The sequence below is a fragment of the Telmatherina bonti genome (assembly GCF_933228915.1).
Source record: "Telmatherina bonti genome assembly, chromosome: 4".
NCBI lineage: Eukaryota > Metazoa > Chordata > Actinopteri > Atheriniformes > Telmatherinidae > Telmatherina > Telmatherina bonti.
The window spans coordinates 36,727,533-36,754,561 of NC_136622.1; the positions used below are offsets into that span (position 1 = coordinate 36,727,533).

The 27,029-nt window shown below is 46.2% G+C and overlaps 1 protein-coding gene across 1 annotated transcript in view; it reads left to right on the forward strand.

Annotated features, from left to right (window-relative positions):
- Nucleotides 1-583: 583 nt before the first annotated feature.
- Nucleotides 584-27,029, forward strand: part of LOC306755277 (XK-related protein 7-like) — a gene marked incomplete at both ends in the record, with an annotated part of 85,123 nt that continues 58,677 nt past the window's right edge. The window contains one exon of the mRNA XM_079239603.1: nt 584-1,188. Coding sequence (XP_079095729.1) covers nt 584-1,188 — 605 coding nt within the window. The remainder of the gene's footprint in view (nt 1,189-27,029) is intronic.

Here is a 27,029-nt window from a genome sequence, read left to right on the forward strand (position 1 = left end):
GGTTAAACTGGGAATGAAACTGGGAAAGATCTGCTGCTGCAGACTGGTTAAACTGGGAAAGATCTGCTGCTGCAGACTGGTTAAACTGGGAAAGATCTGCTGCTGCAGACTGGTTAAACTGGGAATGAAACTGGGAAAGATCTGCTGCTGCAGACTGGTTAAACTGGGAAAGATCTGCTGCTGCAGACTGGTTAAACTGGGAAAGATCTGCTGCTGCAGACTGGTTAAACTGGGAAAGATCTGCTGCTGCAGACTGGTTAAACTGGGAAAGATCTGCTGCTGCAGACTGGTTAAACTGGGAATGAAACTGGGAAAGATCTGCTGCTGCAGACTGGTTAAACTGGGAAAAGATCTACTGGGATGGAAAGGAACCCTGGAGAGCGAGGTCTTTGCAGAAGTCTGCCTGCAAAAATCACGTCGCCGCTCACGCGCTCCCAGTCAGGATGCCTCGCTATTAATTGGCTGATGATGAGGCTAGTTATGATGTAATCTTTCTCTCTCCTGCACACAGCCAGCCCCCTCCCTCCCTCTCTCTCCTGCTTCCCCACCTCTCTCCCTGTCTTTCTCTCCCATCCTAACCAACATGGCCGCTAAGTCGGATGGAGCAGCGGTGTCTGTGGAGGATGACAACACGCCCAGGAGCCTGTCGGAGCCGGGGAACCCTGCCGCCGGGCCCCGCCGCACTGCCGCAGGCGGAAAGCCCTACACCCTGCTGGACTGCTGCTGGGTGCTCTGCGCCCTGCTCGTTTTCTTCTCGGACGGCGCGACCGACCTGTGGCTGGCCGCGGACTACTACCTGCGAGGAGACTACTGGTGGTTCGGCTTGACGCTGGTCTTCGTGGTGGTGCCCTCCGCTGTGGTCCAGGTGCTGAGTTTCAGGTGGTTCGTGTATGATTACTCGGATCTGAGCGGAGGCGGCGAGGGAACCGCGAGCGGCAGCTGCGCGGCAGCGGCAGGCGCGGCGGGCGGCGCGGCCGCGGCAAGCGACAACGCTCTGAGCACCAAGGACAGCGACCAGCGCGGCGCGAGCGCGGCGGCGGCCAACGCCGCCTGCGTTACCCCGGTGTACACGTCTCCTGCCCCGCCTGCCACGGCCGGGAGGGTGGGCTCCCCGCGGAGGTGCTGCACCGTGTGCATGTGGATCTTTCAGACCGTGCTTCACGTCCTGCAGCTGGGGCAGGTCTGGAGGTAGGACCGCTGCGGTGTGTTTGCATGCATGCGCGCGTGTGTGTGCATAGGTGCTGCTTTTAGTATGTGTGAGGGTGCACGTGTGGGGATGGCATTCTCAGCCGTATCCTGGGTGCTCGTGTGTGCGCGTGTGCTCCTGTTGTGCGCGTGCCCGTGCTCTGAAACGCTGCCTTTTCTTCTGGGGTGATTTGTTGTGTTCAGGGTTTCATGTTGACTCAGAACTGTGGGGACGTGAACGCCCCCTTAGACCAGAACTTCTGTCCCAGTCTGGTCCTGACTGGGACCAGTAGCCTGAACTCTGGCTTCATGCCATCGTCCTGATGTGTGTGTGTGTGTGTGTGTGTGTGTGTGTGTGTGTGTGCTTCAGACCTCACTGCTCCTGCTTGTCAGAAATAGTTCACAATCTTCACATCCGGACTCTTTACAGTCAGATTAATCCAGATGTTCTAATGTCATTAAAACAAATCCATGTGATCCAGATTATTGATTTATATTAATCTGGATCAGGTGGTTCAGGCTGGTTATTGGTTTATAATAAATTATTGGTTTATAATAACTGTTCAGTAAAATGTTGAGCAAACGAAGGAAACGATCAGATTGGATCGAATCTTTTTGATTCATTCCTTCATCCTTAGCTGCACGAGGAGACGGCGGAGAGGAAAAGTAGAACCAGGAAGGATGTCCGTCTCCCTGGACTGGTTGTGGATGAAGAGGGCAGGAATATCTGACCCTCCAGCTGGTCTACGGAGGTTTTCCAGCATTTCTATCCGTCCAGGAGGTTTACAATCCAGACACAACATGTAGTGTTTATTCAGAGACTCTAGATGGTAAATCCACCATTATTTATCACATCTTCATCACCATCACTACCATGTTGCTGAGAGACCTCTATTTTCACCTGGACATGATGATGAAGAGACTTCCTGTCAGAGTTTCCACCAATCAGAGAGCTTAAACTGACGGTAACGTCCAATCAGGAGCAGCAAAAGATCAACAAGTGATGAGAAAAGCAGGAAAATAATTATCCTCTATGGCTGGAATAAAGCCAAGAAGACGTTTGGGATGCAGCTGAGGTGGAGGTGCTGCAGTGAGGATAGCAGGTAGATAGTAGCAGGAAGACGCGTGGAAACATGGAAACAGTGTGTGTGTGTGTGTGTGTGTGTGTGTGTGTGTGTGTGTGTGTGTGTGTTTTAGAGCAAACACTTCTGAGATGTTCAGAGGCGTCCCACAGGGATCCATATTCGGCCCACTGCTTTTTTATATGAATGAATTTCTGATGTTGTGATGCAGCGATGTGTATTTACATAGTCCGGTTTGGCTTCCCGAAGCCAGACTGGGTTCTGGTTCCACAGAGAGGGGTCTGGAAGTTGAAGGTTCTGCCTCCTGTTCTACATTTAAGACCTTGAGGATGACCAGTAAACTTGCAGTCTGAGCAGAGCTGTATAATCCAGGTTCTATGTTTCTGGATCTACCTGTGCATGTAGAACAGGTGTTTTCTACCTGCTGTGGAGCTGAGCTGATCACATTCAGCTCAGCTCAGGACTTTTACCTCCTGCTACCTGGATCATACACCTCTGTCTGACAGTGAAGTGGTCTGAACTCTCGCTGCAGTATTTTGGATCAGCTGGAAACTTTTCAACAGAACAATAATCAGGAAGTGATGAATATTAACATGTTGATGCAGACATGACTGGTTGTCGAGCAGCATGTCTGTAATGGCACATGACCAACTGAACCAGTCAGAGATCTTCTTCAGATTGTCCAGAAGTCTGCTGCATTCGCTGGTCAAACCAGAGGCAGACCTGAACCTTCTGCTCAGTAATTCAGATCTGATTATTCATCCTTTAGGATGGAGGAGGAGCTCTGTGTTTGATTCATTGTCCAAGAAGTCATCAGAATAAACAGTGAAACTGTTGATATTAAACATTCTAAGTTTCTCAAGTCAGAGAGAATGATGTTGCTTCTTATCTGACAGTTTTACAGCCAGGTTGTTTTTGTTTTTCACTTGTAAATTAATCAAATTAGAATAAACCACAACTTCACAGTTTTTACTAAAATTAAACAAAAGAGATGAGCTCAGCAACTTTGTTGCGCAACCAGACATGAAAAATTGATGACGTTGTTCTGCAGAGTTTTAGGTTTGTCATGTCCTGCGGAGCGCAGATTTATGACAATGATCTGATGAAATGCAATATTACCGTTCAGACCATAGACTGTATATAAAAGATGGGCGGAGCCTCCGTGACGTCACCCGTAGGTTTCTGAAGAGCTGAACTGAAGCTCGGTGGGCGGTTTCATATATATATATATATATATATATATATATATATATATATATATATATATATATATATATATACACATACACACACACACACACACACACACACACACACACACACACACACACACACACACACACACATCTGTAGGGGTTTTTTTTCAGGGTAATTTTTCCTCTCTCTTTCACTTTTCCTATGAGGTGTTTTCTCTTCTTTCTTTTCTGTCAAGCTCCCCTTGACAAAGTAAATTTGCTCAGCAGAACACAGCATCCAGATGATCATTCTGCTTGCCTAAATGCTGGACAAGACAGATTAAAAAAAAAGTCTGACATGGACAAAAAATGGGACTCGAGCTGCAGTGTGGGTGGAGCCTAAAGGTCCAATGACGCTCGATGCAGAAGATGGACAGTTTTCTTCCATCTCCTGGGGCTTAGCGATCCGTCACTTCATGCAGAAAACGGAACACTACCACTGGAAACCACGGGGGGGCGATGCTGAGGTTTAACTGATATTTAATCAGTGAAAGCAACAAACCAGAGAAGAAGAAGAAGAGGAGGAAGATGACAACGCAGATACCGACAAATAAAGAAGCACCTGAAGCATTTTTGCAGAACATCAAAAAATGTGGTTTTCTTCTTCTGGGGTTTTTGAAAGGTTGTAAACAACTTTTTGGCGTTGCGTTACCGCGTTCAACTGGCGTCGCAACTCTAAGCTCAGCACTGCCCCCTTGTGGATGAACTGACTTCACAGCAAAGTCAAAGACGTACAGGAGTGTGAGGAGGGAGACGTATGACAACGTTTTAAACGGATGTCCTCTTTACGCACGTAAGGGAGCAGAAATGGACCTCAACGAGAACAAGGAGACTCAAAGTCTGCTTGGGGCCCCATGAAGGCTGCGGTCGGCCCCGGACTTCAGGAAAACTGGAGTCAGGAACCCAGAAGTTCACACAGAAGAAGAGACGGACGCAGAATTATATGAAGATTGACATAAATTCATCCTAAAAACAGTGGGTGTAAAAGCTGGATGATGATCTGCTGTGGGGGGGTTGACGGGCCGTGTTGTCCCCCTCCCTGCACGACGACAGAAGCGACTTGTTTTCATGTGAAATGAAGGAGGAAATGTTTAAGTATTTAATGGACAAAAAGCTGCAGAGGAAGAGTTTTTCTTTTCCTTTAAAATGACAAAACAAGCGTCTGCAACGAGCTTTTATCTGCAGGATATAAACCCAACAATCTGACTCTCATTTAGATAATGGACCTGTTTAGATGTTTCTGTCGGCCTGTTTACTCAGAAATGTTTGTAATGGCTTCCATTTTTTCTCCTGACAAGAAACCGCTTGTGGTGGTGAGATTATTTTTCTTTTTTTTTTTCCACTGTGTTTCCATCATTTTTGTTGGAGATGTTGCGGCTGCACGTCGACGTAACCGTTGGCAACGACACACTTACTTGGATTTGTTTTTTTGGATCATACGTTGATGCTTTGTGGCCGACACTTCTGGAGGTGCAGAAAATGGAATCTATTCATAAAGAGTCAGAGGAAACATGATGAAAGTGTTTTTAAAGGAAGACTTGAAACAGTAGACAAACATCTGGAAAAGGAAACTTTCAGCACAGCATCACATGATGGTTCGATTTAGCCGTTTGTCGTCTTCTGAAGCAGTTTGTGTTTCTTTTTGGATTAAAAGTGCTTTAAAATGAACATTTAGTTAGAACGACATGAGGGTTTAAAACCTTGAGCGCTGCAGGTTTGTAAACTGTGTGAGGCACCGTGTAACGTGAAAATCAGAAATCAGCTTTTTACTGATTCTGATAAGTAGATTTTGTACAACTCTCCATCTCTGATACCGATCTCAACCGATCCTGATAAATGTAAAAAAAGAAGCAAAACTCAGTAATTTTGTTTCAAGCTTTTACTAAGTTTTGGACGTCAATCAGCTGCAATCAGCTCCGATCAGCAGAAATCCGCTGAAATCAGCCATGATCTGCTGTGATCAGCTGAAATCAGTCATATTTGGTGGAAATCTGGTGCGATCAGCCGCAATTAGCTGAAATCATCTTAAATCAGTCGTAATCCGCTGAAATCAGTTGCACAATAAGCTACAATTACCTAAAATCAGTTGCAATCAGCCGAAATCAGCCGAACAAAGTTTAGCCTCTTTTCCACCAACAAGCGCATCGGAGCGCGTTCTTCATGTGAAACCTGGGATGGTGCCTCTCTACCGAGTCTCCGCCAGTAAAGCACACAGTAACCGATCTGCCGGCTTCTCCTCAGTATGACGTCACAATGAGGCACTTATCCCCTGCCTTGCCATGGCAACGGGAGACTTCGCCAACTGCTAGCTGATAGCAAAAACATGTCGAGGTGCTCGAACACGTCACGGAAATCCTGCAACATGAATCCCGACACCAGAGCGTCCAGCTTTGGTCCAGACCCAGTCAGACCTGCAGTGGGCGGGAATGAAGAGGCTTTTGGGGAATTATGTGTTCGTACATCTACATCGCTGTTTGGACCGAACTGCTTCACCTGTGCACTGAAAGGCAGGAAACTGGTACGATCTCACCTGTCAGCACCTGTCAGGTGAACACCTGGTGCGTAACTATGAAGCACTGGTGCATTCAGGTGCTGTCAGAAATCCCCCCCCAGTCGGTGTGTTCAAGTACGCGGGATAAACAGAAGTGGAAGTAAAAATCATCCCTATCTGTGGTGCAGGAGTGTGACGTTACACTTATCCATATCATCTATCGATGTTGATCAAAGATGCAGAAGGATCGATACAAACCGTGGTGGATCTACAAAAGCTTCCATGTGCTGGAAAAGCCTGAGCAGGGTTGTATCATGTTAAAATGAAGTAAACAAAATGAAACTATTTATCAGGCTATTTTGTCCTCCAATGAAGATAAAGACAATATTTAGGTTTAAATGAAGCTGCTGTTCCAACACAGCAGGAATATCCGGCGTTTCAGAAGAGACATTTAGTTTCCTTGCAGCTCGTTTCTCAATACCGAGGACAGCTACATCACTCAGATCAAGTCCTGCCAGTTTTAGGTGTTTCCCTGCTGCAACACACCTGGGTCAAATGAATGGTTCATGTAGAGGTTGGTGCAGAACTTAAAGGGTTCCTATTCTGGTGTTTGGAGTTTTCTGAGCTTTCTACAGTGTTACAGTGTTGAATCCTCATCAGACATGTGAACGACACTGTTTTTTATCACCTAAACGCATGTTTGAGTTTGAGTTTGAGTTTCAGCACTCACTCCGTTGGGTTTCCATGGCGACGAAAAACGTGTCGTTTTAGAGAGTTTTTTCTACGTGGAAATCCTTGTGACGTCCCGGGGGATAAGGTTCGGTGATTGGTTTCCTTCTACTGGTTAACAAGGGCATGTACAAATACATCAGGCGGGTGGAAAACGTGGGATAAAGTTATTTCCAACGATGGTTGGTGAGTTTACCAAAGAGAGACATCCTGCTGCATTCGTTGCTGTGGGTTGCTGTTTTCCACTTCGTTTTCAGGCTCTGATTCAGGTTCCAACATGTAGGGCTGTATGCTATGTGTTGACATGGTATTTTGTTTTTTTATTGAGTTCATATGAGCCTAATCCTTCTGTTTATGAGACGTTACAATGACGGTGAAAGCAGGTGCGGTGCGCGCTCCCGATGTAGTGCAGTGGCGGGAGGCGGGGCTTAATGCGGAAGAGTCTCAATCCACTCGTTTTGCCCGCAGGCTGATCTGACAGCCTACGGAGAGGGTCGGTCTGAAGTAAATAAAGCCATTTGTGACAATAACTCCATCAATCCCAGCCCTTCTGGTCTCAGAAATAAAAATAAATTAGCCTGAAATGTACAGAATAGTTCCACTTTAACCACAAGCTGATGGAGAACCAGTTCATATGAATCAGGTGTGTTGCAGCAGGGAAGCACAGTAGGTGATCTGGTTTGGAATATTGTAATAGCCAAGGGAATGTAAATAGCTTATAGCCTTTGATCAGACAGCTTATTGATTGTTGGCTTAAAGTGACCAATCGCCGTCCATCAGGGGGTCACCAACTCCAGACTTACTGGGCCTTCAGATTTTAGATGTTTACCAGCTGCAATACACCTGACTCCAATTAACAGGTTATTAAGAAGTCCGTACAGAACTTACAAACTGATGGAGAACAGATTCATATGAATCAGGTGTGTTGCAGCAGGGAATCATCGAAATCCTGTTGGGTCTTGGCCCAAGAAGTCTGGAATAAATGAGTGATTTCTATCAGCTCTCAAAATGAAGCTGTTAATGCAGATAAATCTGTGATTTTAGCGCCTTATTTTTAACGGATTAATGCTGAAACTACCAAGTGAGTTGAAGCAGAACGGCGGTTGGAGACACCACACGTGTGATTTTAGGGGTGAACCGCTGGTGTAGGGAATGCTCCAGAGGTCGAATGGCTTGCTGCACACTGTCAGGACAACGGAAAAGAGAAATTCAGATGTCTAGACAGACCAGGAGTGGTCTGGTTCTGGAGATCTGCTAACTTACAACATATAGATGCATCCCTTCTCCAACGCACCTGAATTCTCTCATCTGCAGGTCATTCAGCCCTGCAGAAGCATGGTAACAAACATTCAGCTGTGCTGGAGAAGGGAAGCATCTAAAAACTGCAGGACAGTAGATTGGACTGATCCAGGACCTCATCTGGACCTCATCTGGACCTGATCTGGACCTGATCTAGACCTCATCTGGACCTGATTTGGACCTGATCTAGACCTCATCTGGACCTAATCTGGACCTGATCTGGACCTCATCTGGACCTGATCTAGACCTCATCTGGGCCTCATCTGGACCTGATCTGGGCCTCATCTGGACCTGATCTGGACCTGATCTAGACCTCATCTAGACCTCATCTGGACCTCATCTGGACCTAATCTGGACCTCATCTGGACCTGATCTGGGCCTCATCTGGACCTGATCTGGGCCTCATCTGGACCTAATCTGGACCTGATCTAGACCTCATCTGGGCCTCATCTGGGCCTCATCTGGACCTGATCTAGACCTCATTTTGGCCTCATCTGGACCTCATCTGGACCTGATCTGGACCTGATCTGGGCCTCATCTGGTCCGCATTTGGATCTCATCTGGACCTCATCTGGATCTGATCTGGGCCTCATCTAGACCTCATCTGGACCTCATCTGGACCTCATCTGGACCTCATCTGTGCCTGATCTGGGCCTCATCTGGACCTGATCTGGGCCTCATCTGGACCTGATCTAGACCTCATTTTGGCCTCATCTGGACCTCATTTTGGCCTCATCTGGACCTCATCTAGACCTCATCTGGACCTGATCTGGACCTGATCTGGGCCTCATCTGGACCTCATCTAGACCTCATCTGGACCTGATCTGGACCTGATCTGGGCCTCATCTAGACCTGATCTGGACCTCATCTGGGCCTGATCTGGACCTGATCTGGACCTCAACTAGACCTGATCTGGACCTCATCTGGACCTCATCTGGACCTAATCTGGACCTCATCTGGATCTGATCTGGGCCTCATCTAGACCTGATCTGGACCCCATCTGGGCCTGATCTAGACCTGATCTGGACCTCATCTAGACCTGATCTGGACCTGATCTGGACCTCATCTGGACCTCATCTGGACCTAATCTGGACCTCATCTGGACCTGATCTGGGCCTCATCTGGACCTGATCTAGACCTCATTTTGGCCTCATCTGGACCTCATCTAAACCTAATCTGGACCTCATCTGGACCTGATCTGGGCCTCATCTGGACCTGATCTGGGCCTGATCTGGACCTCATCTGGACCTCATCTGGACCTCATCTGGACCTCATCTGTGCCTGATCTGGGCCTCATCTGGACCTGATCTGGGCCTCATCTGGACCTGATCTAGACCTCATTTTGGCCTCATCTAGACCTCATCTGGACCTGATCTGGACCTCATTTTGGCCTCATCTGGACCTCATTTTGGCCTCATCTGGACCTCATCTAGACCTCATCTGGACCTGATCTGGGCCTCATCTGGTCCGCATTTGGACCTCATCTGGACCTGATCTGGGCCTCATCTAGACCTCATCTGGACCTGATCTGGGCGTTACCTTGGTCTCATCTGGGCCTCATCTGGGCCTCATCTAGACCTGATCTGGACCTCATCTGGGCCTGATCTGGACCTCATCTAGACCTGATCTGGACCTCATCTGGGCCTGATCTGGACCTGATCTGGACCCCATCTGGGCCTGATCTGGACCTGATCTGGGCCTGATCTGGACCTCATCTGGACCTCATCTGGACCTGATCTGGGCCTCATCTAGACCTGATCTGGACCTCATCTGGACCTCATCTGGGCCTCATCTGGACCTGATCTGGACCTCATCTGGGCCTGATCTGGACCTCATCTGGGCCTCATCTGGACCTGATCTAGACCTCATTTTGGCCTCATCTAGACCTCATCTGGACCTGATCTGGACCTGATCTGGGCCTCATCTGGTCTGCATTTGGGCCTCATCTGGACCTCATCTGGGCCCTGGTCCACCACAAACCAGACCATGGTGACACTTCGATGATGGACTTGACAGATGATGGACTTCTAAGACAGAGATGTTGAGAAAAGCAGATGCTGAGTAAAACGTAATGATGTGATAAATATGAATCATGAAAACTTACCTGCTAGTATTGATCGCACCATCAGCAGACAAAGCAGCGACTCCCTGATGGCATTGTCTTCATATCCAACTGCTTCGTAAACTGTAATTAAAATGACCTAACCAGGGAAATATGTTCCAACAGGAGTGTGTCGTTGTGAGCAACTAATTAACAGATGTATGGAACGGCGGCCGTCTCCAGCAGACATTCTGTTCATGTTGTTTGACTTTGCATCACCTGGAGGAAGTTGAGCGTCTTTCCACTCTGCCGGTTTGCAGACAGATTAACTCCTACATGTCGGATGCAGCACCGTCAGGAAGCAGATATGTTCAATTCAGAGGCAACAGATTAAAGTTATTCATATTATTCTTTTTTAATTTCAGTGCTATGAGAGGCTTTAGGAATAATAGGCCAAGTGCTGAAGAAAGAGGGCAGCTGCCCCCTTCTGTCGCCCCTGATCAAACTGAATGGATGATTTTAGAAACGAAACTAGAATTTTTTATATTTTATTTACTTTGTGATAAATCAGCAGATATGTCAAATCATTCACTGCACTGATTTTTATAACATTGTATGGCGATGAAACTTCTGCTGCTGATGAAACAGTCTCCATGTTGGATGAGTGATGAAGATGCTGAAATGAGTGTGGATGAGACGCTGAACTCTCTGTTCCGTTTAACATCAGCGAATTAAAGCTAATCCCTGTTTTTGCTGACTCGACGTTCCTCTTTGGCGTTACGTTGGATTTCAGAGTCAGTCATTACAGCACAAATTCATGTAAACTCTGAAAGACAAACCGATGAGGATTAGAGTTTGTCTCTCTGATGCTTCAACTATCCAGTTGTTGGGAATAAAAGCAGACCTGAATAAGACGAGGAGGTCTTCTTGTTGGTAGAAGCTGCACAGAGCTGGAAGCTGGAGTTCCCTCACTTCACTCAGTAAGAGACTTTTCACTCTGACATATAGTTTCTTTATTTAATTACATCGGAAACTGTAGTGCAGCAAAACGCTTTATCATTATTATTCTTATTCTTATTTATTATTAGGGTCTGAGGTATACGAAGTATAGGCGGAGCCTATTGTTGTTGAAATGTTTATTCTTGTTCCCAGCACAACTCGCTCATGTCTGACCCCCTTGGCCCCCATGAAAAGTTGCGAAACTTGGCACACACCTCAAGCCCGGTGAAAATTTCGATAATCAGTGGTCCGCATACAATTCAATGAAAAAATGACTCCCTTGAAACGCCAAAAATGGCGAATAGAATGGGGTCAAAAAAGTTTAGTTTGACGTAGAACGACAAAATTCAGCACACATGTCTATCATTTATCATTATTATTATTATTATTATTATTATTATTATTATCATTATTATTATAAATCTGAAGGCATTTGTGAATCACTTGATTCGAATCGCATGCAAATCACATGTTGCAGCTACAGGACCCACACCTGAACAATTTGTGATTTGAATCACACATGAATCATGTGTTTGGCACATGTGATTTACATGTGAATCACATGTGAACTGCATGTATCAACCATGTGAACATGAAGAAGAAATGTGTTTCTCAGCCTACAGACGCTGCTGGGCTTCGGAAAGCAGAAAGTTACATAATGAGTCTTTGAACATGAAGCAGTTCCCGATTTGTTGAGACGGTGACGATTCATTCAGCCAATCAGCAAACTGCAGAGTGCCAATGATCAATAAAGATTCGGACCAATGGAAGTCCCTCAAAGGTAGGGTGGCTCCTTTCCCAGGTTTTACCTGTGGAGAAGGGAAAAAATGTATACCGAGCCATAATGAGCCGAACCAAGCTGTCCCATACTGAGTGGTCTCATCCTGAGCCGAGCCGTACTGAGTCATTTTAAACCATTTCGTACCGAACCGTATGGAGCTAATTATGGACACTGTACAGCTCTGGTGCTTCCCATCATATCTGCTTTTTTTTTTTCTTTTCTATCAAGGATTCTTTGTCATCCTCATGAAATTTCATTTCTTGATCAGTGACTGCAGGGCGGCAGAAAAAACAATCACATAGTAAACAATAGAATATGAGCCTCCGAAAAAACAAATAAATAGAAAGTAAATTAGAAAAATAAAGTACTGTGAGCAAAACTCTGACGGATAAAGGCACAGTTTGTCCGGCCGCTACAGACGGCAGATGGACAGATTGGCAGAAAGTGGACGTACTGACTGAGCGTCGGCTTCAGCCCTGACAGGGACTCTGTGGTCAGCAGGACTCTTTCAGGGCGATAATCCGATTGGTTCCTGTCTGTGCCAGGCCAGATCAATCAGTCCTGCAGAGAAGTGATTGAATGACTTCCAAACGGACTGACTGTTATCCATGTCTGTCCAGCCACAGCAAACAATCAGCCCGAGTGGCTAAATGGCAGCTTCGGTGCAGCTCAGTATGCTGAATAATTCAGATGTGTTGATGTGTGTTTGTTCGGCAGAGGATTGTCTCACTGCTCCGTTATAATCGCGGTGACGCAGTGATTATTGCTCCTCTCAGATAGATTTTAGGGTCTGTCACTCAGAGACAACCCTTTAGCTGCCAGAGGTGATAAATAATCTGTCAGCGAACTAGAAAATGTTAGGAAGTCACATCTTTTACGCCTCTAATCCACAGACTCCCTCATTTGTGTTGACAGTTCAATGCAAATGTTACCTTCTCCAGTTTGATTGCAAAATGCTAGCGAGACGCACCACGATGCTCCTCCAGACAGGATGCTGATACGTTCAGTCGCCATGAAGTAGACGGCAATCATCTGTTCTCACTGGTCCACCTGGTAAGCTACTTCTTACCACACATATCTAACCAGTCAATCACAAGGCAGCAGCTCAGTTAAACTAGTCATTTAGACATAGTGAAGAAGACCAAAGGGGACTGGTCCAAAAACTGGTCCAGAAACTGCTTATCTGCTGGGTTCTTCCTCATTCAACCATCTCTAGAGCTCAGTCCTTATTTTAGTCCTTTAGTCCTTTTGTACAGTGACCATAAGCATTTAGACAAAGTTTTAATTAGTCTCCGTTGTCCTTTAAATGCACATTTTGTTCTGGTTTTAAAGAGCCTGTAAGATGCAGCCAAAGGGTAGAAAAATGAGTAGTACCACCGTCAACCACATGGGGACAGTGTAGCGCCAAAGAACTGACATGCAGTCAACAAGACGAATGAGGAAGAGCTAGTGATGCATAGACCAGCAACCAGCCGGTTCAGAAATGCCAAAACCTGCAGTTCCCCCATTCATCCACTAGGGGCTCCAAAACAGAGCCCATGTTAAAAAGACCAACTTCACAGCAGAAATAAACATGTTTACAGCAGGAATAAACGTGTTTACAGCAACAACAAAAAACAAGTTTACAGCCTGGTACAAAACACATTTTAGGTTTAATTGGTCAGGTTTGCCTTCATTATAGCTGTGGGAGGAGTTGTTAAAGTAATTTGATCTCAAAACTCAGCATATTTAGGCGCGTGTCCTTTTGATTGACAGGTACTCGATATCCCGCTTCATAAAGGAGGAATGTAGAACAACCGCGGTTTTTAGCCGGTTAACAACGTGACTTAGCTTTCGCCCGCTTACCTCCGTTAGCTGGTTAGCTCCTGTTAGCTCCTGATAGCTCGGTTAGTTCAGAGCTACAGGCAGCTTGGAGTTTGCTCAATGTCAATCCTTCACCCCAATGCTCACAGCCCCCCTTTCAACTCTTTACCCATTTTGTATTTTCCAAGATAGACGACATGCATGCCGCTGCCAAGATGGTGATGGTAGGAACCGCTCACTGAGCTTCAATTCAGCTCTTCAGAAACCTACACGTGACATCACAGAGGCTCCGCCCATCTTTATATTTATTTATATATATATATATATATATATATATAGGCCCTTTCATGATTTGGACACGCATCTCTCGCGCATGCTCGTAACTGAAAAAAGCAGTCAGAAGGGTTTATCTGCGTTGGAATTTATTATTGAACACAGGTGAAATCCTGGTGAAATGGCCTCTATTGAGGCTGAAGAAAATAGAATCATCAGTGGTTACCGGAGGTTATTCTAACCTGCCCACGAAGCGTCGAAAACATCTTTTAATGCAACTTAGTTGGTTAAACCAGCCCAGCTTGCCTTTAGAGACGTCAGACACCTGCAGCTGACAACAGAATAGAAACCTGTTTCTGTTACTTTAATGTGGACTAAAGAAAACACGTATTTATTTGTTGTGTTCTGCTCATGGAACGTCTGTTACGACATGGCCAGAGGTGACTTGTCCAGAGAGAAAAGGGACAGACCTGCTATCTGGCATAGCAGTCATTTTCCTGGTGGCCTGACGGGTTTCTGGGACCAGCAGTGTTTGGTCTCACTGGTTCACAAAACTATGTAGATATCTGGAGTTTCCTCTTGGGAAACTTCTGGAAACTTAATCCGTGTTCACGTGTCTTCTCTTCGACTGGAATAGTCAAACCCTGCAGCGTTTCAGAGCTTTAAAACTGCTTTAAAGTGAAAAATAAACCAGCAAATAAAAAAGCAGGAACAGTTCGACAGCGTCTCACTTGCTGCTCTTTATTTCTTCATGGTGGTGATACGTGGTGTCAAAACAAGAGGTTACAAAACGCTGCAGTTTTCCTCCAAGATAAATGTACGTTTTCCATGTTGTCATTTATTATGTGAAACAGTCTTTTCATCTAATGGCTTGGTGCTGCCAGAGATGAAGAAATGTTGATGTTTCAGAGTAAACTACATCCAAAGTGGACATGTAGTCTTTTACTGGCAAAACCCATGGATCCACTTTGGGTTCCATCAACTGACTTCCTGTCTGAACGATCCGCTCTGCTCCAGTTTGACGAGGTTTCAAAGTGGAAAGCAGCAAAAATGGAACTGAAGCTTATTTTAGGGAAGCGGAAAGCAGCAGTGCTTCTGGGACGCGTACCTGGTAGAACCAGTCCTTCTTACTAGTGTTGTCGCGATCTGCTGCGAAGGCGCGACGCTTTTGTGTTCAGTGGATCCCAGGCACAAGGATGTAGTGGCAACGTAACACAGTTTAACCACCTCAAGTTTCAGTGAAGTTCAAACTTCCTGTTTTGTCTTTTTAAACTCTGCTGACGTGGTTTGTGAATGAAATGCGGCATAATGTAACTGGCTAACTAGCACTGCTAACCGTTAGCTTTAGCATTAGCTGTGTTCTCTTGTTACTTTTGATGTCAGAAACTGTTTTCTGTCCTGGTGGCTGGTAGCAGGAATTCATGGAATTTCAAAGCCTTTCTCTTCGCCCAGGGGGTGTAAATGGACACAGGTTGATGTAAAATTTAATAAAACTATTGATTATGAATAAAATCTGCCAGGAGGGAAGTTCTGATGCTCTGCAGCCGTCTGTGTTCCCGTCTCCCTCTCAGTCTGAGGCTGATATTCGTCTCTATGTTCTCCCGTCTGTCGGTCTGTCACATTGTGCTGAATAATTCACTACTGCCCTTGAGGGAGCCGTCAATCATGTTTTCTGTGGATGTGTTTGTGAAGAGTTCTTGCATTTCCTGCAAGATGCCCACAGCATCTCGTTCTGTCACCGTGCTCTCATTCCCTGCTTCCCGTGGCTGCTTGATCAGCTGTGTTTGGTGCAGGGATTGGATGGAAGGAGGCGTTTCTGGAACGTACCTGTGACATCGTTTGAGGATGGAGTTGTTTTCTGCGCTGCATGCAGGACAGTTTGCACATGCTCAGAACTGCTGTGATGCATGTCATTAGCCTGTACCCTGCAGCTATGTGTGTTTGCACACACATGGAAGAATGTGACTGTATAGAAAATTAATTCAAGCACGAAATGTTTGTATGCGTTGCTCATGTATAATTCTGGCTGTTCAACCAGCAAACATGTCAGGATGTCAAACCTGAAGCCTGCTCCCATTAAACTGGCAGATTCTGACTTTCTAGCTGCAGCGATTCATCAGATACAGGTTGAATTCAAAGTGTCAGCCTCCATGTTGCCTGCATTGTTCATTCACTGGGTTATTTTGGACTTGTTAGCTCCCATCATTTAAAGGAACATGAATTACAGATCCGGCTTTTCAGCTGCTTATCTGACATCATGTTAGCAACAGCTTGAATCAGCCTGTTTCTCAGTCACCAGGTATTTTAGGCCTGATCAGATACTTATTATGCACTCAGAGAAAAGGAAATAGATATGAAAACCTTTATTGAGGGCTGATCTCTTGATGTCCTGTTAAATCAAACCTTAAACCCCAAAGTGTCTTTTAGAAATTTAAGATTATTTCCGAATTAACAAACTCTGTGTGAACCATCTTAGCGTAAAACAAAAGTTATTAGAGTGTCTAAGTCATTTCAGATGGAAGGAAACACATGAATCAACACGTGGACTTCATCTGTGCAAAGATTCATGATGCTGAAGTGAAACACAGAATATTATCTAAATATTAGTTAGAAAAGGTTTTAGTAAAGCTACGGCTAGCCAAGTTTTAATAAGGCACACTGGCGCTCTGATTGGAGGCCAGGACACTTAACTCTGTCCGAGTGTCTTTAAAATCATCTCAGACTCTTTTTACATAAACAACAGGAAGGACTTTGTGTCGGTAGGTAACTTTACATCTGAGAAGACAAGAATTACAAGTGGAGTTCCACAAGGTTACGTCCTGGAGCCTCTTCTGTTTAACAACGGCAGTTACCATAGTTCAGTGTTTCTTAGATCCAGTCCGCAGGCCCCCCCTGTCCTGCTTGTTTTAGACATGATCCTCCTCCAAAGCACCTGAGTCAGATTATTGAACTTCCTCATCAAGTTCATTGTAGTCTGTTAACGAGCCTTTATTTCATTCAGGTGTGTTAAAGTAGGGTTGCCTTTAAAACATGCAGGGCAGTGGGGCCTGAGGACCGGAATTTAAAACACAACGACCGAGGTCCTGCACGCAATATTCAAAATGCAGCGTTAATACTTGGTTAGAGTCTGAAAAGTGAAGATAAAACATAATTTTTATATTTATCTTCGAACGTGAAGCATATGTTTGGCTGTTTCTGTTTCTGGTTCAGCGAATCTCAGCTGGAACGAGATGAAACTTACAGTGTGGGAATGTCTACAATGTGTACATCCAGTAGCGACATCCAGTGGTTTAGTCCAGGTACACGCGGGCATACGGAGTATACCCACTTATTTTTCAGTCAGCATAGAGTTTACCCACTTCTAAACTCCTAAGCTCCACATGATGCTGCTTTTACAATTACAAACATCCCTGTACATGTAGCTACATCCCTCAGCAGCTCAGCTAAGGTTACCGATGCTACACTGGTGCAGTTAGCCATCAGCTGCATTAACTTTAGCTTGAACATAGATATAATAAAGATATATAAATATAAGTCTATGAGCCTGTCTCTCACCAGCTCTATGTGCCAGTATCAGTTTAGTCATTTCATAACTCTTCCTCCCTGAAACCAAAGAGCAGAAATTATGTGACAACTGATGGATTTTTGGGGTCAACAAAATAGTGTTAAATGTCTCTTTTTAAGAAACAATGTTTTTCGGGGCTATTTTTTGGTTGGTGTTGTTTTTGAAAACAAGGCCGAAAATTTAGAGTATACCCACTTCTGAAGGGACCACTACACCACTGGCGACATCGTTGTCCATGTTCTGTAAGGCGAACAGGTGGATCCATTATTTATCTTCACTTCTTTTTTCAGAATTTGTTTTCCAGCTCTTTCATTTGTTTTCCAAACTGTGTTTGCTGATCATAAAAACGGTTTTAAAGAGCTTTTAGCAGAGATTCTGGCGCTTTAATGAATACCAAACACGAATGTGTCGAGTTAACAGAGCTGATGTTACGCCCGGTTAAACCACATCTCTTCATCAGGATCTGGTTGGATTCAGTCTGATCTTCTTTTCCAGCCTCCTGGGACAAACTTTCCCTTTTAGGAGGAGCAGTACGATGCTTCACTCCTCTGAACATCATCACAGCCAGGGTCCAGATGCCACTTTAGGAACCTCTGCCAAGTAGCATCCGCATGATGGCGAGGCAGTGCTGCTTGTGTCTCAAAGTGCATTTCACTCCAACGTGGAATAAACATTAGTTATTTAAGTAATTAAAAAATACAATGTCATTATTCCTATCAGTCATATTAAACTATCGGGAGCATGCATGAAACCGCGAAGCTTTGTTTTCCAGATGATTTATTTGAAAAGTAAATTTGTTGTATTTTGTGCATTAAGACTTGAAAAGCAGTGAAATCCATCATTTTAGCCTTTTTTCCTCAGCGTTACTGAAAAACTTGGATTATCAGCTGGTTTTGGCCTTCTCTACATAAAGTCATGTCAGCTCTTGCATGAACAGAGATCTCAGATTCCCGGTCCAGCTCCCTGCTTGCTCTCAGCCTCACAGCTACTATAATGACCCAGTTTCTCCTCTGGGGGGATCAAGAAAGTTCAGCTTGCTTTGCAGCCTTTTTTCTCCACACCGACGTTCTATCAGAATATTTCTAATTTGGCCTCTGAGTTACTCCTCTATCTGCGGGTGGAGCATGAAAGACGGAACAAATCTGGTCCTGGAGGTCCAGGTCCCTGCAGGTTTTAGACGTTTCCTCTTCCTTACACACCTGCTCAGAATTTATCATCCACTGTTTGTCACTTGAAACCACATCACAGATGTTTACGTGGTCACCACATACTTTGTTTGTAATGGACCCATATGCTGTATCTTTGTTTTAAGGTCCCAGTTTTTTTGTTCTTTTGGTTCAGTAAGGGAACAAAATGCAAAACATAAAAGTGCATAACTTTAAGAAAACAAATTATCCAACAAGACAAAGATAAAAATAAAGAAAAGTATAAATAAAGATGTTTATCTTCTATTTTAATTGAAGGCAACAGTATTAAAATCTCTGCATTTGCATGTTATAAGAGAGGGGGGGGATGTTACAAGGGGAAAATGAAGATACTTCACTCAAAATTGCATGAATATAACTTTAATTCACAGTTCAATGTTTTCTTGCAAAAGTAAAAATTTAGTTGTGTGTATGCTGTAAAAGATAGGCATGATCAGTTGCAAGACTAACATGTTTAGGTAATAAAATGTGTTTAAATGAGGACATTTTCAGATAAAAGTTGGATTCAAAGTGAAAATTTTACCATTTTACGTTTTATTCATCTTCATCTTCATCTTCTGCAGCTTACCCGGGGTCGGGTCACGTGGGCAGCAGCCTAAGCAGGGAAGCCCAGACTTCCCTCTCCCAGCCACATTTGCCAACTCTGCGGGGGGATCCCGAGGCGTTCCCTGGCCAGCCGAGAGATATAATCCCTCCAGCGTGTCCTGGGTCTTCCCCGGGGTCTCCTCCCAGAGGGACGTGCCTGGAACACCTCACCAGGGAGGTCCAGGAGGCATCCTGACCAGATGCCCGAGCCACCTCAACTGGTTCCTCTCGATGCGGAGGAGCAGCGGCTCTACTCTGAGCCCCTCCCGGATGACCGAGCTCCTCACCCTATCTCTAAGGGAGAGCCCGGCCACCCTGCGGAGGAAACTCATTTCAGCCACCTGTATACGAGATCACCATCTTTCGGTCACGACCCACAGCTCATGACCATAGGTGAGGGTAGGAACGTAGATCGACTGGTAAATCGAGAGCTTTGCCTTCTGGCTCAGCTCCTTCTTCACCACGACAGACCGGCGCAGAGTCCGCATTACTGCAGACGCCGCACCGATCTGTCTGTCGATCTCACGCTCCATCCTTCCCTCACTTGTGAACAAGACCCTGAGATATTTAAACTCCTCCACTTGAGGCAGGACCTGACTCCCGACCCGGAGAGGGCAATCCACCCTATTCCGGCTGGGGACCATGGTCTCAGATTTGGAGGTGCTGATTCTCATCCCAGCTGCTTCACACTCGGCCGCAAATCGCTCAAGTGAGAGCTGGAGATCACGACCAGATGAAGCCAACAGGACCACGTCATCTGCAAAAAGCAGGGACCCAATCCTGAGGCCACCAAGCCGGATCCCCTCAACACCTCGGCTGCGCCTAGAAATTCTGTCCATATAAGCTATGAACAGAATCGGTGATAAAGGGCAGCCTTGGCGGAGTCCAACCCTCACCGGAAACGAATCCGACTTACTACCGGCAATGCGGACCAAGCTCTGACACCTGTCGTACAGGGACCGGACAGCTCGTACAAGGGGGTCCAGTACCCCATACTCCTGGAGTACCCCCCACAGGAGCCCCCGGGGGACACGGTCGAATGCCTTCTCCAGGTCCACAAAGCACATGTAGACTGGTTGGGCAAACTCCCATGCCCCCTCCAGGACCCCAAAGAGGGTATAGAGCTGGTCCACTGTTCCGCGACCAGGACGAAAACCACACTGCTCCTCCTCAATCCGGGATTCAACTATCCGGCGGACCCTCCTCTCCAGGACCCCTGAATAGACCTTACCAGGGAGGCTGAGGAGTGTGATTCCCCTGTAATTGGAACACACCCTCCGGTCCCCCTTCTTAAAAAGGGGGACCACCACCCCAGTCTGCCAATCCAGCGGTACTGCCCCCGATGTCCACACGATGCTGCAGAGGCGTGTCAGCCAGGACAGCTCCACAGCATCCAGAGCCTTAAGGAACTCCGGGCGGATCTCATCCACCCCCGGGGCCTTGCCGCCAAGGAGCTTTTTAACCACCTCAGCGACTTCAGCCCCAGAGATAGGAGAGTCCACCCCTGAGTCCCCCAGCTCTGCTTCCTCGTCGGAAGACGTATCGGTAGGATTGAGGAGATCTTCGAAGTATTCTCTCCACCGACCCACAACGTCCCGAGTTGAGGTCAGCAGCTCCCCACCTCCACTGTACACAGTATTGATGGAGCACTGCTTCCCCCTCCTGAGCCGCCGGATGGTGGACCAGAATCTCCTCGAAGCCATCCAGAAGTCTTTCTCCATGGCCTCGCCGAACTCCTCCCATGCCCGAGTTTTTGCCTCGGCAACAGCCGAAGCCGCATGCCGCTTAGCTTGTCAGTACCCATCAGCTGCCTCCAGAGTCCCACAGGCCAAGAAGGCCCGATAGGACTCCTTCTTCAGCTTGACGGCATCCCTCACTGCTGGTGTCCACCAACGAGTCCTGGGATTACCACCACGACAGGCACCAACGACCTTACGGCCACAGCTCCGGCCGGCCGCCTCAACAATAGAGGCACGGAACACAGCCCATTCGGACTCAATGTCCCCCGCCTCTCTCGGGACGTGTTTGAAGCTCTGCTGAAGGTGGGAGTTGAAGCTCGCTCTGACGGGGGACTCAGCCAGACGTTCCCAGCAGACCCTCACAACACGTTTGGGTCTGCCAGATCTGACCGGCTTCCTCCCCCACCATCTGAGCCAACTCACCACCAGGTGGTGATCAGTTGAAGCTCCGCCCCCCTCTTCACCCGAGTGTCCAAGGCATGTGGCCGCAGGTCCGACGATACGACTGCAAAATCGATCGTCGAACTGCGGCCCAGGGAATCCTGATGCCAGGTGTACATATGGACACTCTTCTGCTGGAACATGGTGTTCGTTATAGACAATCCATGACGAGCACAGAAGTCCAATAACAAAACACCATTTGGGTTCAGAGGGGGGGGACCATGCCTCCCAATCACTCCCCTCCAGGTCTCATTGTCATTGCCCACGTGAGCATTGAAGTCCCCCAGCAGAACAATGGAGTCCCCAGAAGGAGCACCCTCCAGCACTCCCTCCAAGGACTCCAGAAAGGGTGGGTACTCTGAACTGCTGTTCGGCGCATAAGCACAGACAACAGTCAGGACCCGTCCCCCCACTCGGAGGCGGAGGGAAACTACCCTTTCATCCACCACGGTAAACCCCAACGTGCAGGCACCAAGCTGGGGGCTGATGAGAATGCCCACACCTGCTCGGTGCCTCTCGCCATGAGCAACTCCAGAGTGGAAGAAAGTCCAGCCCCTTTTGAGGGTTCTGGTTCCAGAGCCCAAGCCATGCGTCGAGGTGAGTCCAACTATATCTAGCCGGAACCGCTCAACCTCGCGCACAAGCTCAGGCTCCTTTCCCACCAGAGAAGTGACGTTCCACGTCCCTAGAGCCAGCTTCTGCAGCCGGGGATCGGACCGCCAGGGTCCCCGCCCCTTGCTGCCGCCCAGCTCACATTGCACCCGACCCCTACGGCTCCTCCCGCAGATGGTGAGCCCACGGGAGGTGGGGCCCATGTAACCCGTTCGGGCTGAGCCCGACCGGGCCCCATGGGCAAAGGCCCGGCCACCAGACGCTCGCTCTCGTACCCCACCTCCAGGCCTGGCTCCAGAGGGGGAACATTTCTGCCCGAGTTTGTATACATCATAGGGGTCTTGTGAGCTGTACTTGGTCTGGTCCCTCCCCTAGACACCTGTTTGCCATGGGTGACCCTACCAGGGGCATAAAGCCCCAGACAACATAGCTGCTAGGCTCTTTGGGACACACAAACCCCTCCACCACGATAAGGTGACGGCTCAGGGAGGGGTTTTATTCACTATTTACGAAAGTCCTTTAAAAACTTGAACAGTATTGAGTAATTGAAAATAAGGCCTTCATGCTTTCTGTTGTGATTCTATTTTTTCAGCAAGAACATGTGTCCAATTGCATGTAAAGGGGGGGCTGCTGTTGGAGGAACAGATATCAAAGGTTAACTCAAGACCTACAGACTAGTTTGGTTTTATCCACTTGTTTTTGTCCTTTTACATACTTGTCTGCGAGGCCAAAGTTCTACCAAATAGGAGATCCTAACTATAGGAGAGGATTTTCAAGCTCTGTTTCATTCTTAACTCTGTCGGTAGCCACAATGTTCATGAGCTGTCATGTCTGGTAGCCATCACGCCTGCTAGGCATGATGGCTACAAGCCATAACGTCCACAAGCCGTGAAATCTGCTCACCATATTGTCTGCTAGCCATGATATCTACTAGCCATGACGTTCACTAGCCAGGATGTCCGCTTGCCATGGCTTCTTCTAGCTATATTGACTGCTAGCCATAATATCTACTCACATTACATCTGCTAGCCATGACATCCACTAGCTATGATGTCCACAAGCCATGGAATCTGCTAGCCATAATATCTACTAGCTGTAAATCTACTTGCCATAATATCGGCTAGCCATGACATCTGTTAGCCATAATGCCTTCTAGTCGTAAATCTACTCACCATGATGCCCGTTAGCCATAATGTCTGCTAGCCATGATGCCCGCTAGCCATATGTCTGGTAGCCATTAAGTCCACTAGCCATTACGTCTGCAAGCCAGAGGCCACCACTATGCAGGACGGCATTATTCCATGTTGGAACTCACTAAATCTGGATATGAATGTTACATCCCTATATAAACCTAAAATAATTCATTATGTCAGACATTTTCTATTTCTATTATCGGTTTTTGGGAACAAACCGCAAACACATCATACATGTCCAATTGGACGCTGCTCCTCCATCAGTCATAAAAGATGACAGCTGGTAATACTCTATGCTATTTAAAAGGGAGAGTTGCATTTTGTGTTTATTCCCATGAAGTTGTGACGATCAGTGCTTGTTGCCAGCGATGTTCAGGACAGGGAATGGAATTTCCTCTTCTAGGCTGCTATTTTATAGAAATTAGCTTGTATGAACGCAGTAGGTATAAAGCGGACCACATTTGCTTTAATTGCATCATAATTAAACTGGTTATCATACAGAAGCGGTGTGATAACAGATGAATGACACATAATATGCAGCTAAATGTGAAGAACCGCTAACCAGACTAAAGATTTGCATCTTTTGAATAGCAGCTGGATTCTGCAGGTCGGGGTTGTGCGTATGGATCAGTCATGGCCTTTAAGACAAAGCGACTGGGATTCTCTTTCAGGATTTACCAGTTCTTTACCATATCAACATCCCCGTTGTCATGGTTTCAGAGGAAGTTAGCTGGTAATAGATGAACAGAGGGAAACATCGAGATGGATACATATGCAAATTGATAGATGCTTTAATCTGGGACACTACATGGACTCAGGCCTACGTGGGGTTTGTTGGTTTATCTGTGTGTGCGCTTCAGTGATGCATGTTATTAGTGTGTACCCTGCAGGTGTGTATACGCACACACACACACACACTCACTTACACACACTTACACGTATATTTTTCCTTCTTTCATTCGTACAAACACATTCAGACACATTCTGCAGCAACTGTCTGTTCAAAGCCCAGAGGAAGACTTGTATCGCTGTGGATTCTAGTTTTCTCTCTCTGAGCTTCAACTCACTCTCTGATCTGTCTCTCTGGATTTTCTCTGGTGTGTGTGTGTGTGTGGGTGTGTGTGTGTGTGCGTGGGATGGAGAGAAAAATCCTACAAACGTGAGGTCCTTTATTCATGATTCAGAACGGAGGCAACAGTTTATTTAAATACTTATTTCATTTTCACTTTCTGAACCGCTTGTTCCAATAAGGGTCCCAGGGAAGCTGGAGTCTATTCCAGCAGTCACTGGGCGAGAGGCAGGTACACCTGGACTGGTCACCAGTCCATCACAGGGCGGCACAGAGAGACAAACAACCATTCACACACACTCACCAGTTAGCCTAACATGCATGTTTTTGGATGGTGGGAGGGAGCCGGAGTACCTGGAGAGGACGGACCTTCTTGCTCTGATTATTTATTTATTTGTTTTTATTTATATGTATTCATTGATTTACTTAAGTATTAATTTACTCTTCCCTTTTTTTAATTTTAAAATGTAAAAATTGGGATGTTTTTAAAATTTTGCTGAGTAATAAAAACACAAAATGAAAGATTTTTGTTTTTATTCCCTCATTTATTTATTTTTGCCTAACATTGTAATACTGGTAAATGTGATTGTACCGCCTACAGAGATTTTTATTGATTCATTTCTGTCTTTGAGGAGCGTGACATGTCGTACTTCAGTTGAAAACTTTGCTATAGCAGACGGACATCAAAGCGTTCTCGGTTCATAAAATCTTGGGGGAATTCATACAAAGCGTCTAAGTTTAAAATTCAGAATTGACTTCTCTCACTGACATAATGCAAAAGCAGATTTTTGCCAAACTCTTGAGTGGGGTGACACACAGAGCCATCATCACAATGTCACGTCATCATTGACCCATTATTTATCCAATAGATGTTTATTTATTAAACTCAATGCATGTTCCGTTGTGTCTCCTGAGGTGTTCCAGGAGTAAGACTCCAACCAAGGTTGCCCTTCATCACTGATTCTGTTCATAGGTTTCATGAACAGAATTTCAAGGATCAGAGGAGGGGATTGGAGAGGAGAGAGGAGCCTGGGTTTCCCTGCTTAGGGTGCTGCCCCCTGACCCGACCCTGGATCAGCAACAGAATATGGATGGATGATGGATGGATGAATGGGTGGATGGACGGACGGACGGATGGATGGATGGATGGCTGGATGATGGATGGATGAATGGGTGGATGGACGGACGGATGGATGGATGGATGGCTGGATGATGGATGGATGAATGGGTGGATGGACGGACGGATGGATGGACGGACGGATGGATGGATGGATGGATCGATGGATGGGTGGATGGATGGATGGATCGATCGATGGGTGGATGGATGGATGGATGGATCGATGGGTGGATGGATGGATGGATCGATGGGTGGATGGATGGATGGATCGATGGATGGGTGGATGGATGGATGGATGGATGGATGGATGGATCGATCGATGGGTGGATGGATGGATGGATGGATCGATGGGTGGATGGATGGATGGATCGATGGGTGGATGGATGGATGGATGGATGGATGGATGGATGGATGGATGGATCGATGGGTGGATGGATGGATGGATCGATGGATGGATGGATGGATGGATGGATGGATGGATGGGAGTCCAATGCATTGGAGGGATCAAAGATGAAACATGGTTTTAAGACAAGCGCAGGTGTTTATGTACCGATTGATTATTCTGTCTAAATTAAAATTGAGGGCAGGAAATTAATAATGCATGAAAACACTAAAGTACTTAAGTACAGTGTTTTAACATGGAGAACACAAGACAAAGCAAGTATGCCCGACAGAGATAGCATCTCATAAAACATTAAGTCCAACTACAGCAGCTCGAAGTCACAGTTAGAGCTATTCTGTTGCATTTTCTGGCTAATTGCACATCGCTCTCGCCTGCTGGGTCTTTCTTCTCCTTTAACAGGACGGCGGACCACAAATCTGCAGAGCTCTGCAGCCTGTTGAGTAAAACCTGTCGAACCCAGAGCTCTTTCTATTAGATCACATAAGCTGCTGCTTCCCCAACGACAGACAGAGAAATCTGATGTTCCACTCCCAGCTGGACGTTTTTCAGCGTGAAATTCTGACTGAAGTGTTGCGTCCTGTTTCTTTGTGTAATTTAACAGGCGAGGCGGCTTCACTTCAGAGAGGAAGCGCTGGATGGAGACTGCAGACTGACGGCTAGCTGGCGTTGATGTGTTTGGAGGTGAAAAGTCTGTTTGGTAAAAACATTCGTGTGTTTTACGGCTCGTTTCTCCAGCTGTAACGTCACGGAGAAATTTCAATGTTTTAGCCAAAAACAAGCTGACATGTATGTGGAGGAGCAGCGCGTTACACATGTATGTGAGCCAAATGTGCAAACTTGGTTTTAGAATGATTTCATATGATTTGTCACATGTGGATAGCATGCAGTTCACATGTGAATCATGTGTCAAACACAAGTCATTCCAGCAAATATGATTTACATGTTCATCATCTGATCTGTACTTGATTATATGTGGTTTTCATCCTTTCACATGTGAATTACATTTGAGTCACATGTTCTTCACATGTAAGCCACATGCCAAACACCTGTCATTAAATCATGGTTTCCATGCTCTTCACATGTGTTAAGTCAGCCACATGTGATTCAAATGTTTTTCACATGTGGAACACAAAAATGGTCTCAAAACACGTTGGGACGTGTGGATTTTCATGTGCATGTTCC